Below are 17,361 nucleotides of genomic sequence, written 5' to 3'. Positions count from 1 at the left end.
CCTAGTGCAATATCCAAATCTCACAAGCTGCAGTTTTTAAGATAAAGGAAAAATATGTGACAACAGCGTTGTAATGAAGTACTGTAGCGCTGCAGCAATGCCCTGACCTACAGATCTTGTTCTCCAGATGTGAGAAAACATGTTTGTTTGGTCCAGACCCCAACAAATCTCACATCATCATGATTCTAATCAGAGTGAAAATGAAAATTGTGACACAAGAATCATTCCCATATTACAATCGCAATGTCTGTTAAAATAATATGATGTTTTTCTAACATATTGTGCAGCTCTAGTCTAATTATAGTGAATTTTAACAGGAGAGGTTGGGAAAATCTCTGTAAAAACTGTAAACCCTGTAAAAATCCACTAAAAATCTTTAAAATGCAGTTTTTTAATGTAGGGTATAATATTTTAGTTAGTATATTTAGGGCTATGCAGACCTAGTTTTTGCAAAAAAGTAATTAAATAAAACACAGCCTACTTTAATAATAAATAAAACATATAAACAGGGCTCCACTAGAGAGGGGCAAAAGTGCCCCATATGTCTCTGGAGCCGCAGGTTGCTAACCCCTGTTTTAGCCTAAACTTTTTCACCATATTTGGTGTTGAGGTAATCCAAACTAATGGAAAGTAATCAAGTTACATTACTTTAAAGGCATAATATGCAACATTGCCATTAAAAACAAGGCATAGACCCAAACATAGTCACTTTTAATAATCCCTTATGACTTATGAGACCCTGCAGCCCTCTGCCTGTATTTTCCTTTTAATGTTGCTGTGCTTTACCAACCAGAAACACTTGTATTTGACGTCCTGGGAATGAGACTGAACAACCAGCGATGGTGGCCTGGTAGCTCAGTTGATAGAGCATTCACCCCATGTCTCGAGGCTGTGAGTCCTCTGCAGCAGCTGTGGGTTCGACTCCTGGCTGTTTGCTGCATGTCATTCTGCCACTCTCTCCCCCCCTTTCCTGTCTTCACTTCAACCGTCCTATCTAAAATATAGTGGTATTTGAATCACGTTACCAGCTACAGATTTTAACAGGTAGGGACTAATTAGTAGTTGTATTAGAATACATTTTAAAAGTAACCCTCTGAACCCTGATGCTGAGTATCTGAAAATAAAAGGAAAACATGTAAGTGATAATGCCCTCAGTGCCCAGTGCTGCATGGAATTGGTTCCCAGTTCATTTCACATTTCTCTGCTGTGGAGTGGTCGAACAATGTCTCATTATGATCCATGACTTTTTGGTGCATGTCACCTTGCAGTCACTTGGCAGTCTCAGTGATTCCAGGTTAAGCTGTCAGCAATAAAGTAGCTTTCTGTGTGTATGTGTGTGTGTTTGTGTGTGTTGTGTGCCCTTCTCATTTCCTCCATCCAGCGCGTTGGCCTGCAGATTGCCTTTGTTTGGTCTATTTCCTTGGCGATTTACTCTCTGAGTGAGGGAGCAGCCACGGACTGAGCTGAGATGAGGCATGGCTTTATCAGACCACCATTACACTTCACCTCCATTCCATTTGCACCTTATTATTCTCATCTCACCACGAGGGAGCGTGCGCGACCGGCCTGTGTGTTTGTGTACTTTGTGTTATCATGTTTTACTTTGAGCGTACGCGCGCGCTGGTGAAAGAAAATGTGGGCGAAGAAAAAGAAAGATGAGGGAAGGGGAAGGGAGAGGAAGGCGCGTCCATATGATACAGCCATTACACCTCATGCAGGTTCCATTTGCACCTTATTGTTTGTCTCATTGCTGGAAAAAAGCGGGTGATTTACCAAGCCTGAAGAGGCAGCTGATCCCTTTTCCCTTGGCACGGCTCTTTGTGTGTTTGTTTGTGTTTGTGCATGCCTTGTGTGTCTGTCTGCGAGTGTGTACATGTGTGCACTACATCCATTCAGACAACCGTAGCTTTTGCTTGTGTGCAATGACCCATTTGTGGGTATGAATTGTGGCAGCATCTCCCTAAAAAAATAGCATTTTAACGGCTGAATAGCCACGTGTATCTCGTATGGGTATGGACCTCCAAACTTGACGCCCAGCTGTCTGTCTGTGTGTGTGTTTCTCCACCAGCTCTCTCACCAATGAGCAGGCCTCGGACCTGATGGAGCGGCTGACACAGAGGCTGAACCTCCACGCTGCAGACCTCACCCAGCTCTCGTATGTACAGACGCAAACACACCCTCATGCAGCAACATTCTCTTAAATTCTCTCATATTATCTGGCAAGCCAACTTCAGATGCACTGTTAACGTTCTTAACCAGGGTTGAGGAAGACGATGTGGGCTGCTGCAGAATCAAAGTGGGCAGACGGCGATGCATCTCTCTGGCTCTCTGTTTTAGGTCTAAGCAGGGTTAGCTTGCTTTTTATCCCAACTCTGTCCCTGTGCTGATCACCATCCGGCTTGTCTGACTTGGTAACTGTATCATGGTCAGCTGCATTATTCTAGACCCTGCGCTTCCCTTTCCCACATCAATGAGTATATTTCTGCCGTCTCTCATGTACTTATACATGTCATGTTTCACCGTTTGACCAGTGTTTGCTGAGGTGTCAGTTAGCTTTAGCCTGTGTCATGTTTGCAGCCGTGAAGAAATTTTACATACTTAATACACTTCACAGGGTTGTTGTTCTAAAATGTTCCACATGGAAAATTTATTAATGCTGGAGACTAACTTCTCAGCTCACTCAAGGGGCTCAAGCATCAGCATTAGCTTACATTAGCCAGCTAAGCAAGCAAAGTAACTGAAGTGAGAAAGTTTTACTTTTTACAGTATTTAAAGGGACAATATGTAGCAATTGCTCATTCAGAAATGAGTACTGCAGTCCAAATAGCGAGTCGGAGCCATAAACAATGTACTAAATTGGTTGAAATCCTATGAAATCTATGATCTGCGGTTGGTTGTTTGCCCCTGCTCCCTTCTCACCAGACTTGGGGAACCTCAGGCAGGCTGCAGGATGTGCAACATTGTAGACTGACAATAACAAGCTACAACAATTCCTACACTGTAAGTTGAACAGCTGTTTATTAAAATTCAGTTTCACCGTTTCAAACTTCTACTCCTCCTCCTAGATTGTAAATGATTTCTTATGACTCATAAACAGACACTTGCTCATTCCACGAACATCCAGCCTTAATTTGAATGCTAATAAATGTGAAACAGTTATTCTGGCTTAGAATAGAAATTAGTAAGAGGAACACCGCGGTTGCAGCGTTATTGTCAGAGAAGTGAGTATATCGACTTAACATGTTTCCTTCATCTCTGACACATTGTGGTAATTTTGTGATTTATTACTGTAAATATATTACAAATTTCAGTACAGTATTTCACTACTCGCATTTCGTTACTCTTCAACCCTGGTCACAAATAATGATTTACCTTGCAGTTTACAAGGCATACATCACATAAAGGATAATTCGCCACTTTTAAATCATCTTAAACGGTTTTGTTTTGTCATTTTGAGCTCGGGGAAACAGAGTGAAGGTTGTCCAGACGCTGCAAGGATTGTTTGTGCGAAAATGCTCCGCCACACTGCCAGAGACTGTAGGCGTTTGTTGTTTTTCTGACCTTTTGGAGTGTTTGACTTCTCGCAGGGAGAGAAATCAGGCCTAATTACCTCCAGACACACACTGATGTCTCCATTGTATTCAAAACACTGCCTCACCACTATTGTCACTGCACGCCTTGTCAAAAAGAGAGCAGTCAAGCCATCAAACGGCTCTCAGTTAGAGGCAAAAAGAGAGGAAGGGAAGCAGCAGTGGATTGAAAACTGGAAATGGAGAAAGTTGTCCAGCAGGAGATGGTTAATATATTAATGAGCGGGCGAACTGTCCTTGAACCCAGGCTGGTTTGTGCTTGTACCATAGTTCTGCTGTACATTCGGTGTCAGACCATGTAGGAGGCAGAGGAGATGTGTTCGCCTAAGATCTGACAAGCCTTTCAAGACGCTCCTGCAGGAGAAGTGAAGTCTGGGTGGTTCAGTAACACCCGCAGCATACGAACACCAAAGCCGGTGCACTGCAGTCTGCGGCTGCACTGTAACTGTAGATACTGAGAGGGAAAACTGTCTGACAGTACTCTGTAGTTGACTGTTCAACATTGAAAATACACACAGTGACCTCAAAATAAAGGCAACCAAGGAGATGTGCTGATCTTCAAATTCATGGTTTGGATTGTGATGAGCAGGAACACCGGGTCATGTCATTGTGCCGGCACTGATTGAGTTAATCTCGTTATTACACCTGTCATTTCATATCACTCATAATCAATTCCTGATACACATAATGATTGAAGTCGTTATCTGGATGCTGATGAATATCCAGCGACATTATTGCACTGTACAATCAGTCATATCGGTCAAAAAGTATTCAGATTTAAGTAAAATTAGTAATCAGAAGTACAGTTACAGGTCATGCATTCAAAACTTTTATGCAAGTTAAAATATAGCTTGAAGTTTTAGCCACAAAACATAGTATCAAAAACGTGCTCATTTTTCACAGTGACGCCATTCAGAGTGGTAGATATTTTCTGCGTATAATATTATTGGTAAATAGAGCTGCAGCGATTAGTTCAGTAACCGATTAGTCAACTATTAAACAATCACCAAACTACTTATTTTAAGTCTAAATTCTCTGTGGGGGCTGTGGACAAAATGAGACACTTGATGATGTCATCTTAAGCTTTGGGAAGTTTTTCTCAATTTTTCTGACATTTTCTGGACTTAACGACTAATCGGTCTTTTCAAATAAGTTTCTGAGAAAAGGTTTGCAAACTGTGAGGCACGCGTTCCCAGGGGCGACACGATTTCAACTCCATGTCTGACCAATAACTGAGCGAAATCTGCCTAAACTGAATTACAAATGAATCCACTTAGGAATCATAGAAAAAGACGCTCCTTAATGCTGCAGAACTTGCCAGAGAAACCTCACATTTTTGAGTTTTCTTCAAGAAGGAAAACCAGTGACAGCTGTTGTATATCCACGGGTAGATTGCAAAGAAGGAATAGCTAGGAATGGGAATAGCTAATTTGGAGGGACTTTAAATGGTAACAATTTGCAAAAAACTGCAGTTGTCTCAGTTTTGCCTGGCAGGGACAAAGCAAGAGACAGTTGCTTCTTTTGGCCAACCAGCAGTACAAAACCCAAAGACTCTTCATTTACTGCCATAAATGAGAAAGAAAAGCAGTAAATCCTCATATTTAAGAAGCTGGGACCAGCAAATGTTTGGCATTTTTGCTTTAGAAATAATAAAATTGATCAAAATGGCAAATTCTTTTTCTTTCAATCAATGAATCAATTAAACAATTAATCCATGCATTCAAAATTTTCAGATAGACTAAATAAGTTTTAAGAGAAAAATGTAGTAATTATCAAAAAAAAAGTACTCAGTTTGCACATTGACACCTTTCAGAGTTGTATAGATTTACTGTATATTAGCTTATTGGCAGATTATTACTTGTTATTACTATCTGTGATGAAAAGGGCTCCGTGGTATTCATTGTGTTTTTGTTACCTTAAAGAATGAGCCGTTTATATTGACAGAGGAAGCGGGTCATGTGGCAATGCCATGTTTCTGCAGTAGCCCAGAACAGACAAAGATAGGACCTTCTGCGTATTTTGCAGCCACCGTAGATTCTTCTACACATCTGGAAAGGGAGAGTGAGAAGGGGTGTTTGCAATTTGCAATCTTAACAAGCTTAGCCTCTAAATCGTACACACTGGTCCTTTAAGATTCTGAGCAAATTTTTACTGACTTTAGTGCCGTTATTTCATTTTATTTTGCATACATTTGTTACATTTTGACATATAAACTCACAGTTTGATATAGGGTTGACATAGTTGTTACTCTGTCTGAGTCATAACTGAGTCAAATATCAACACACAGACATGACATGCATATTTTTAGATTCAGTGTAACTTACTTTTTCTGAGAGCATTGTTACCTCAGAAAGAAATCATAGAAAAAGATGAACTTGCATGCGAAACCTCATGGTTTTAAGTTTTCTGCAGTACCAGAGAAAGCCAGGGACAGTGGTCCATGGCTACATTGCAAACAGGAACTATTAACAGCTAAGTCGGCTTACTTGCGATAGCATCAATCTGCAAAAAATTGCAGTTGTTTCATTTTCTGTGTGGTGAGGGAGCCCACAGTGCCAGGGGCGAGAAGGGTGATTAACAGGACAACACATATGACGCATGACGAAGCACAAAAATAATAAAGAATAGAAAAATAAAATAGAAAAGCTCAGTCGGTGTTGGTGTGGTACCAGGACAGGTCGGGACAGCTGGGTTATTCTTACCTATATATCGATTTTTAACTTACTCTCCCTTTCTTTTAACAATTTCTTCTTCTTTTTTTGTTTTCATTTTCCTGGTTTTACTGGGAACAGTGCAATACTTTGTTCAATAATATAAATGCACGTATTGATTTTGTAAATATGGATGATGCACAAAGATTGAGTTGTCTGTTTGCATGTGAAATATTTGGATTAGTCAGTTAACAGGAGAAAACCTGGGAGATGAGAAAAAAAAAAACTCTTTATCAAGATAAACTGCAGGTTTGATTTCAAACACGTTTTTTTTTTCCTGCATTGTACTATAGTAGCACTTTATAACATGGTCATTTGTTTTATTTACTTTTGCTTTTATAAGTATTACCAAAAGATGTATGTTTTGTGATATGATGGTGCCTTGAAATCCTAAGAGGGGTGGACCAGGTGTTTGGCATGAAATAATAATAAAAATAATTACTAATTAACTAAATACCTAGCTATATAAGTAGCTTTAGCTGTTACATAAATATAGTGGATCAAAATATGGGTCAGAATATAAAGTACCAGGATTGGGAATACTCAGGTACAGTACTTAAGTAAATGTACTTTTTTCCCACCACTGAGTACATATATCCTTGATCACAGTGCATTAAAGCTGTTAAGCCAGTGTAAAAGCCACAGACAGAAGCCTTAAATGAAGCTTCCACACCGTATTACACCTCATATTGATAACAGAATTCTATACAGAAGACAAATACAGAAAATGTCCTCTTTGTTGGGGCTTGTTTATCCCCGTTCTCTTTTCCTTTTTACAAAGTAATGAAAGCGCATTGGTGTAGAAATAGCCGAGACGGAGGACGTGACGCAAACCCATTGTGCCTCTTGCTGTGTGGCCACGGCAGGTGAGCGTTTGAAAGCCCGAGTCTGAATATGAGTCGGCTCCGAGTACGAGAGCTGGGTCAGAGCACACCGCCCTGCTTTGGGGGGCCGCTCGCTTCTCGCGCGCTCTGATGAGCCCTGATAGGAAGACTGGAGAAGAGATACTCAAATATGACAACAGGCGAGGCAGAGAGAAATTTCAGACGGAGGAGAATACGAGAGGAGGAGGCTGAAGGTTTCGATGGCGTTGAGATTTCCAGACACCACACACACAATTATGCCCGAGCCTGCTGCTGGAGTAATCAGCACTGAATATTCCCCTTTCAAAAGAGATTTGAAATTTTGGATGGTGATGATGATGATGGGCTGGGGATGATATGATCCTTTTTCAGATGACGTAAGTGTTTAGCTCGACAGAGACACTAGGGGGAGTGGGATACACACTCACAAGTCCATCTTCACACACACACACACACACACACACACACACACACACACACCCCTTACCAATATCCCGCCAAGCAGCCTGCACATACACACTCATCATGTCCCAGCAGCAGAGCTAATATGAAGTCCAAGCTTACACATCCGATAACACAGGAGACAGTGTGAAGTCCTCCAGATAACTTATCTGTCTTAACTTCATCTCCCAACTGTGGTACTGTTTTTTCCCTCTCAGTATATTTAAATGGGGTTTGTGCAGCTTCGAGAAAAAAAAAAAAAAAAAAAAAAATCACGTCAGTTCAATTTGAGATTCATCGAGATCTCTGGCAGAACGGAGGCAGGGGTAAAGATTGTGGAAATATTGACATTTACGAGAGCAAACAGCGCCCAGGTGAAGGCATTAGAGAAGGACATATTTCTTTTAGAGCACAGCCGCGCGTGTGTGTGTGTGTGGGTGTATGTATGCGTGTGCGATCATGTTCGCGAATGCACCGGTGCATGGTCGGGTCCGTCTGTCTGGCAGTATCGGCTCATATATTGCCCCTGGCCGAGTGAGTGGAGCTAGCTGCCTGTGTAGTGGGCTGACTGATGGTGAGTGGGTCTGGGTCACGGCACTCTGGCAGTCTGATGAATCTCCCTCTCTGTCGTGCACTCTGCAGAGGTACTGTACGCTATAAATGTATGTACACTTTCTAGGACTTAACTGTTCAGACATGATGATGTACTGTAATGGTTTAGTGATTTAGAGCTGATGGAGAGACGGTACAAGAAGACATCTCAACTCAGCATTTATGGACATATTCACTAAGTATTATAGAATCTAAGCACTAACTGTTGGCCCTTATCCATCTAAGCATTCATCTGTAAGTTTGTTCTTTTATCTGCTAAGGATGCAAAAAGTATCAACACTTTTCTGCTTTTCTTTACACTTGTTCAAAATAATATGATGTCCATTAATTATACATTTGATAGTATGGAAAATAATTAAGCTATTAAAAAAATGATCTAAGCGCTCATTCAAGACTTCAGTTCAGTGCCTGAAACTGCCTGCAGAATAGTAAAATCACTGTGTTCAGAGATTGTTTTTTCTGTCCCAACACGGTGTTCAAGTTGTTAATAAAAATAAAATGATCCTTTGAGACTTGAGACTCGAATGAGGTATCAAGTATTGTTTCTTTCAGTACTAGTATTATATCAAAGTTTAAAATGCTGGTATTGTGACAGCATTTGTATCTGCCACATACAATATCTCAGAAGCTTCTGTTTAATTTGGATGAAATGCAAATGCAAAAATGCTGTTGCTATAACACTGAACTGACAGCAGATTTCAGTGAAAAAGCTCTGAAAATTCACCTGTTTAACACCTGCAAACAGTTAGCAACTGACTGGTGAACATAGTGGAGCCGTTAGCTGTTATAGAGCCAGGTATTTCTCTTAGACAGTGGTAGAGACCAAACATGGAGCTAAAAGAGAGTGAATTCTGGATTTTGATTTGTGAGCTGGGCAAAAAAAAGAATAGAAAATGAACTGTATGAAAATGTATTATATGTACTATGTATTGTGCTATTTGTATTTTGAACACAAAAAAGAAGATTACTTGCCAGAATCCTGTGGCTAAAACACTGTAGTGGCAGCAGTTTTCAGAGCTCTAAGCTCTAAAAATTCCCCTGCACACTTCCTGCAAAGCACCAAACAGTTAGCACCTGGGTGGTGAACATAGTGGAGCATTTAGCAGCTATACAGCCAGGTATGTCTCGTAGGAGGTGGTGGAGCTTTAAGAGACGGAGTATTGGACTTACATTTGTAAAGTGAACAGAAAATGATGTAACCAACTGGATGGCTGTGTTGGTTGGATAAATTACTTCATGTCGCTCTTTCTTGGGTGGAAGCAATGTGAGTTATAGCTTGCAGCATGATTGAGGAGGAACCACAAAACTATTTTAATGCAATATTGCAAATGGAGAAATTAGGCTTACTTATATGCAGCGTTAATTACATATTATGTACAGTATATTCTCTGCAGCCGTTGGTTTCCATTCATTTTTCAGTTCAGTTCATCTTAAGTCTCATTAAACAATCCAGGGGGTACATGTATGGCACAGAATTAAGTAAGATAAATACTGATAGACACAAAACACTAGAAGAACAACATATAACAACATATATTTTCAAATCTCCAGTTTCTGTACCTAAACTGCTTTACCATGCAGAACTAATGTAACAAAAACAAAACTTTGCCCTGAATGAAAGTTATCAGTCTACTTGAAATGACTAGATAATATGTTCCAAAGAAAAGAAAAGGTAATGACTGCACACTTACTCCATAACACAAAAGTTTAATAGTGTCAGTGTTTTAATCCCACTTGGCTCTTCATCAGGGATTGAAATGTTGTCATGGATTAAGGGTGCAGGTGTAACGTTTTTTTCTTTCTGATCGCCTTGCGTATACGTGATGTGTGTATTATTACCTTCCCTCTACTCGGAAAAAGATGCCTCAAATCTCAGACACAGCAGTAGCAGAAGTCTTTGTGCGGTGGTATGGGTCTTTAAGGGAAAGAATTATTGCCAAAAAAATCATTTTGTGAAGTAAAGTGTCTCTTTTATTGAGTCTTAAGTCTTGTTTTCTTAAAACAAGCAACAAGATCTGGCAGTGCGTTAAGATTATGTCAACCTGTTTCAAATACAAATCAATTTGTTTAAACAGTTTTTCCACAGATGAGTGTCACCATTTGGAAAAACGACAGAATAAGGCCCTATTAGAAAAATAAAACCCAATTCTCCATAATTGTTCTAACAAGCTGATTTGTATTGTAGACAGGTTGGAATTTACCAACCTCAGTGGGAGATTTTTCACATTTTAAGAAAATGAGCCGCTTGGGACTGAATGAAAAACTAAAAGTACTTGGTAAGATGCAGATCCTCACAGTGCGGAGGATCTCATTGCTCGGTTATGACATTTTAAAAATCTCACTAAATGGCCTTTTTGATCATCTGATCACTTATACCATGTGTTCATCATCAGTGTCTCAGACATCACCGGTTTAATTTAGATTTTGACTAAACTTGAGGAAAATGATCTCACTGCTACATTCCAGCATTCAGAATTAGCCTGATTGGCCCATTGGGGAACTACAATTACAGCTCAAAACAAGGTGCCTTATTTGTCACTGATTGGCCCCGACAGGGTCTTCATCATTCGTGTGGGATGACACACTTATTGTTGTCTTGTTGAAACCTGTTTTGAGAGACAGCCCTCCCCAGGACTATGAAGTCACTGTTTATTTGTTCTTTTAGTCGTCAAAATGTTCCCTTTTCAGCGTCTTCATTTGGGATTTTAGGAGGTTACACTCGACATGAGCATGATTTTTTTCCCTTTGCTTCCAAATACGCAGTTAAATACGCAGTTTTTCCTGACCACTGCTGGGAGTTCTTACAGAGTCTGGTTGGGTTGTTAGATTTTATTTCATGGCCAACCTCAGAGACCTGAGATATTTATTCTGCTCCGGGGAGAGAAGTCTGCTGCTGACTCCTGACCAGACAGAGGAGAATATAAGCACAGGGAGTACAGGCGGGTTACTGTAGGTGAAAAGAAAACAAGGTCCTCAGCTGATGACTGTGCTTTGGTCTCTGGCCAAATTCAAACTGAAAAGGAAGGCAGAACTCACGATGATTCACATCAGTTTCAGAGAGATGAAATCTGGTACTTTACAGCTTCTCTTTGCATCATTCACACATTTTTTATCTCTGCATTAATTTATGTCAATCCCTGCATTGAATGTAGATTTAAACACATTTATACTTTAAAGCACTAGTTTGGCACTTTGAGATTCAGAGATTTAGATTAGAAAATTGATACCAAGTCTCATACCTGTCCATTAAATAGAACCGATCACAAGCAGAAAATCCACCACATCAGGTACATACAATTTAATGACAGCAACATGTTGACTGTTTTCTCTTTTTTCTTTATGTTATTTCAAAGTGTTGATAGCTCATTCAACTAAAACACATTTTACACCTTTGTCTAACGGCAAGTTGAAAGACTAATTTACCTGTCGGGCCACAGACTAAAAAAAATTAACCCTGCAAAAGTAGTTAGTCCGACCTGTGGTGAGATGTCAGCAAGCCATGTTTAACTATACTGTATTTTAAATTTTAAATGTTACAGTTACAGCAGAAAATGACTACAGAATACAAAGATTCGCTGATGTTACACAGCTCCTCAATTCAAATCAACTGTCAGTTGTCCACCCAGAAGTGACTGCTGTTTTTAGTGCAGCGTCACAATAATTCTGTCTATATGAAGCTGCGGCCAGTCGCTGGTGTGCTTAGCGTAGCAGAAAAACTGGAAACAAGGGGAAACAGCAGGCCTGGCTCTGTCCAAAGGTAATAAAGTCCACCTACCAGCGTCTCTGAAGGTCACGGATTAACACATTGCATCTTGTTTGCTTAACTTGGACAGAAACTGAAGTGTACACAGGGAGTTGTGTATAAGACTATTTAATTTTGGCAGCACCCAAAGTCCAACACACAATCACCATAGATGTGTGCTTAAAACAGAAGAAATCTTAAAAATAGGCTTTGGGTTGCATTTACATGCATATAGAGCGAATAAAAAATGTGAGCCATTTTTCTGCCTGTGACGAGAAAACTCCTCCAAGAGCCAGGTTAGCTGTTTCCTGTGTTTCCAGCCTCCATACTTTAGATTAGTGACAGATCGATTCATTGGTCGGACTGATTATCTGGCATTTTGAGATAATCAACATCTGCCATCTGCGCTCCCCCTTGTGAGTTTTGGGAAGTTGTTGAAAAAGTTAGTTTCAAGTTCTGTGCTATAACTCTAATGTCTCCTGCTCTACAAGATTACCTAAATGTCCTCAGTCATCATTGATTTTTCTAAATGTTAGCATGTTTCTCTATCCTAGATGACAGCAAATCTAATCTAAAACTGTCACTAGCTAGTGTTGAATATATATATGTTTCATTGTATAGAATAATGCAGTTGAATGATCTTGCGTCTGACATGTTGTACCCTGCTCTCATCTATAATCTATAATATCTGCAGTCAGCGCCTGAAATCTACAGCATAACCCAAACTATTTATAAATTTCATCAATTAATAAAAAACGCCATTGAAAACAACACATTACTAGCTAAGATAACCACGTATATATATAACAGAATTTTGCATGACTTTAACTCTCAAATTATCAGCATAGGCCAAAGAAAAAAAAACATCAGTTTTCCACTAATACATATATGAGAGTGGTATCAATCTTCTCATCTAACTGTTGGCATGAAATCAAATAAGCACATTTCCCAAAATATTAAACTATTCCCTTAAATCCAACTGCTTATGTTGCTGTTTCTTTGCTGTTTTTCTGCAGCGTCTTGGGTCCAGCGTTGACCTTCAGAATCGGCCCGAACCCGAAGAACGTGACCACGGCAGATCTGGTTCAAGTTGCAGGTAAGGGAGCAGTTTCTCTCTATATATTTTTTTTTCGTCTGTCACCTCTCACACAATGATCCTGTTGACAACCTTCATTGCGATTCATCTCATTTTCACGAGCCAGACCACTCTGTCACCGTCTGTGCTTCAGTAAATGAGAACACAGATTAGTCTCTCCAGATACAGTAGATAGGCTGGTGTTCATCTTGTTCAGACAAACCCCCGTCCCAAAGAAGATTATCAACAGTGTGCAATGACAGATGACCATCAATTACTGAGATGATGAGTCTGAGTGTGCACGCTTCTGCTGGCTGCACACACACACACACACACACACACACCACACCACACACATATATATATAGTCTACAGGATAGTTTATTTGGTCCTCTGTTATATGCAACAGCCTGACAGGTTCAAACAGGTTTGCACCAGCCAATCAGTTAGAGTGTATCCTCTTCTGTGTGTGTGTGTGTGTGTGTGTGTGTGTGTGTGTGTGTGCCTGCATGTATGCACTTGTTTGATGCAGACTGATGGAGAGCTGTCACCCACAGAAAGGAGGGTTGTCAGTATGCACTGCCTCCGCTCCCCTGTTCATTGTCTGCACTCCGATCTGCCCGGCGCTGGTGTCAGCGTGTGTGTGTGTGTGTGTGTGTGTGTGTGTGTGTGTGTGTGTGTGTTGGTGATGTGTGTTGGATGTGTGTCGATGTCCTTGCTTTGGTCGGAAATGACTTTGAGAAGCACAGCAATACTCCCAACAGTCAATATCATCCAATATCACCCCACTGGAATCAACATGGTGGTGTTGTTATTGGCTGAAATGTGTTGCTGCTCCAGTTTTTCAGCGCGGCGACATTTTTTGGCACCAACTCGTTTCCTATTAGGGACATGCTGGATGATGGCTGATGATACAGATTTACCGCAAGAAAGGTTGTGCCGGGGGTTGAGCTTTGGTTCAGTGGTTTCAGAGTGTGAGTTTTTGTACGCCTGTGTGTGTTTGTTGGATTACAGTGTGTATCTGTATGTATCCCTCACTGACGTCCCACTTTGGAAATGTTTGTTTAACAAAATGATCAAATGAGCAAATATTGCAGGTAAATTTACCTCGTCTGCATGAGGTATAATAATTATACTGTATCATTATGTCTTTTTTCTCTTTCTTTTCCACAGTGATGGAAGAAGTATTCAGATCCTTTACTTAAGTAAGACTGCGTTGCACCAATAAAGATTAATTCAGTCAAAGATTAATTCCTATTGGAGTTTAGCAAAACAAGGTTTAAAATTTGTCACTTCAGATTTAAACTAATGCACAACTCTGTTGCACAATTAAAAGTTAATTTCATTCTAGCAAAAATGTGAATTTGTGATGGAACTGCACTACAGAAAAAGTTGAGAAAACTCACTGTTTTCAGTAGATTTTTGAGTTTTGAATCAAACGCTTAAGTTTTTTTTTAACAAACCGAGTAAAAATGTTGTCAGATGTCATGGAGTAGAAGTAGAAAGTGACATGAAAGAGAAGTAGTAGTGAAGAACAAGTGCCTCAGATTTATACTTAAGTACTGTACTTGAGTAAATGTACTGTGTTATTTTGCACCACTGCTTTTCTGTCTCTTTCCTTCATCTCTTTTCCCCTCCTCTCTTGTGTGACTGACTTTGATGAGGTGGCGTGTGGCGAGAGCTAATGACAGGCATGAGCACGGCTGAAATGTCAGACCAAATGTTAAGTCAACATGATCATCAGCTTGACCCATGTTGATGAATTATGAATACAGCCCACCTGAATAGTGATTTCTAAAAGGCGACAGAGGGAGATTATCAAACTACTTATGGTTTCAGATGCACCGTTATTGTCGTTCAGTCCCAACTGACCGTGGGTTGTGACCTCTGGAAATGAGGCTTTAAATAGTAAAAATGCATATATGATGTTAGAGTTTAGTTCCTTGTTAAGGATCCTTAAAGATATGAGCAAAAAAATGGATGTTCATAACTATTAAAAATAAATCCAGCTAATTTTAACGTACATATCATTTCTCAAGACTGTGCATGCGTGGACAGCAAAACGTATATTAAGTCACCTAAAAAGGACCACTTAAAAAAAAAAAAAAATCAATACGGTTTAATTGTTCACTGTATTGAGAACATTTTCACCTTTTTACTTTGCTGTCAGAGAGTCTTTTCCAGCGGGGAACTGAAGCCACTCTCTTTGCTCTCTTTAACGCCACCAAAGCTCGTTTTGGAAAAAACAGTAATTTTACCTTGCAGAACAGGCAGTTACTGGTTTACCGCTTCCTCACTTGATCAGTTTGTTTGTGTTATTGTCGACTTTGGTGTTTTAACACATTTATTCAGTTCTGAACTAACATTGCTTCGTGGCGTCAGTGGTGCAGGAACTCTTGTTTCCCACGTGGTAAAATTACTGTTTTTTCAAAGGAGTATTGGCGGCTGTGAAGAGAGCATAGATGGCAGCTTCACTTTCCTGTCAGGGAGCTCTTTCTGACAGGAAACTGATGAAAATTTTCTAAATATACCCTACACTTAAACTGATATTGATTTCTGCAAGGTAAAATTACTGTTTTTGTCAAAGGAGTCTGGATTGATAACGGCTGCAGCTCCCCATATTTGAGTTGGCTCACATGCCCGACACAAGCACGCACAGTTCAAACCCAGTATCAGGAAAGCCACAAAAACTTAAATGGAAATATTTTGAATTTGGATTTAAAGGGACAGTTCAAACCAAAATCAAGACTCCATATTTTTCCTTTTAACTTTAGTGCTATTCATCTGTGTTCTTCAAACTTTTTACACCATGCGCCACCTTGTGAAATACTGAACACTCCTCACACCACCGTACTGTTTTGCGCTGATTTTTGCTGGCAGGTGCTGTGGACACTTGACTTGACACTTCTTGAGTAGTCACTAGCAGTTGTGCTCAATTCACTGTCGACCGCTTTGTTTTCAACAAGGCTGCTGGAAATATCCTTCTCCTGATCAGCACTTCTCCTTGTTATAGTTCCCGTCTCGAGCCCCACTTGCAGTGTTTTTGAAGCGTCCATTTTCAGTCCCTTTTTTTTACCTCTGCTTGTGGGGCACTGCTTGAAAGTTCCCAAAAAATAAATACAAGGAAGTACTTTAACTGTGGTAGATTGTGCCATAGAAAGAAAATAGTTCCCATCAAAATAATCTAGATGGTTAAATAGCACTACAGCACTTGTTTCGGTTAACTGTCCCTTTAAAACTAATTTCCTTTACTTTGAAGATGCTTACTTTTATGTACATGATGCCCTAAAATACATGATTAGAAGGCTATTTGACTTTCCAGTGGCTTTATAAATGTAAAAATGGTGCTTGGAGATAGCAGAGTAGTTAAATCCTCTGTCTTTGGAGCCACATGTGTGCCTCCACTGACCTTAGATCAAATCCTGCCAGTGCTTTATCTCCTGTGCCCCCTTCCTACCTCATCCCTCCCTCTATTTCCACCACAGTGTGAAGTGAAGTGGAATTCCAACTGTCCTCATGATATTAAAAACAATATGACGACGTGAATGCAGAAACTCTCCTTTTGGTGTGTCAAATCCTTTTCCAGCTAAGTTCCACCTCCACATATGCACACAACACTGAATTCAGTACAATATGGCAATGGTGGCATCGCTCAAAGTGGTGACCAGGTCGTGCGGGAACAGCGTGGTTTAAGGAATCTGAAAATCAAACTGACACCCACATGCAGTGGCCACCTGGGTAATCCTGGCTGACCATTGCCTTATGTGTGACTGTGCATAAATGACACGGCCTCTTAATGAACTCATCAAAACCCCCGCTGTATTCTGTGCTCAACCTGCTGCTGAGAGCCTGCACAGCACGCTTCATAGCAGTCATTAAATTAGAAGACCAGAAAGTTCAGAATACTGTAGAAAATTCATCACACATATTCTTCTTTATAACTGATTAAAAACTATTAATTGTTCAATGTGCAAGATTCAGGGAGATCTCTAATTTAATATATATTTGTATGTTTTCATTAGAGAATAATAAGAAATAAGAGTTGCTGTGTTTTCTTCCTCTTCCACGGAGGTTACTATATTTGACTGTCATGTTTCTACAGTAGCACAGAACAGGAAAGCTAAACACTGGCTCTAGAAACACAACAATAAACAATCTTTCTGGTGTGTTTACGAACTGTTTGGACAAATCGTAGTGATTCTAACTTAAAGTAGTGAGAAAACTTATTTATTTTTGGGTTTGATTCTCCCAAGTATCACAATACTATTTTTTTATGATTCCTGAATTGATTTTTTTAGTTTCTGAATCGATTATTTGTATAACTAGC

General features: G+C 40.0%; 1 protein-coding gene across 1 annotated transcript in view; it reads left to right on the top strand.

Annotated features, from left to right (window-relative positions):
* The window catches only part of ptprn2 (protein tyrosine phosphatase receptor type N2), a 183,741-nt gene that overhangs the window by 50,765 nt on the left and 115,615 nt on the right, over window positions 1–17,361 (top strand). Inside the window, exons 9-10 of the mRNA XM_084746815.1 lie at window positions 2,069–2,155; window positions 12,976–13,055. Coding sequence (XP_084602941.1) covers window positions 2,069–2,155; window positions 12,976–13,055 — 167 coding nt within the window. The remainder of the gene's footprint in view (window positions 1–2,068; window positions 2,156–12,975; window positions 13,056–17,361) is intronic.

Source organism: Lutjanus erythropterus, chromosome 21, assembly GCF_056507025.1.
Source record: "Lutjanus erythropterus isolate fLutEry1 chromosome 21, fLutEry1.hap2, whole genome shotgun sequence".
Taxonomy (NCBI): domain Eukaryota; kingdom Metazoa; phylum Chordata; class Actinopteri; order Lutjaniformes; family Lutjanidae; genus Lutjanus; species Lutjanus erythropterus.
The sequence above is the reverse complement of the archived record's forward strand: the minus strand, read 5'-3'. Positions and strand labels throughout refer to the sequence as shown.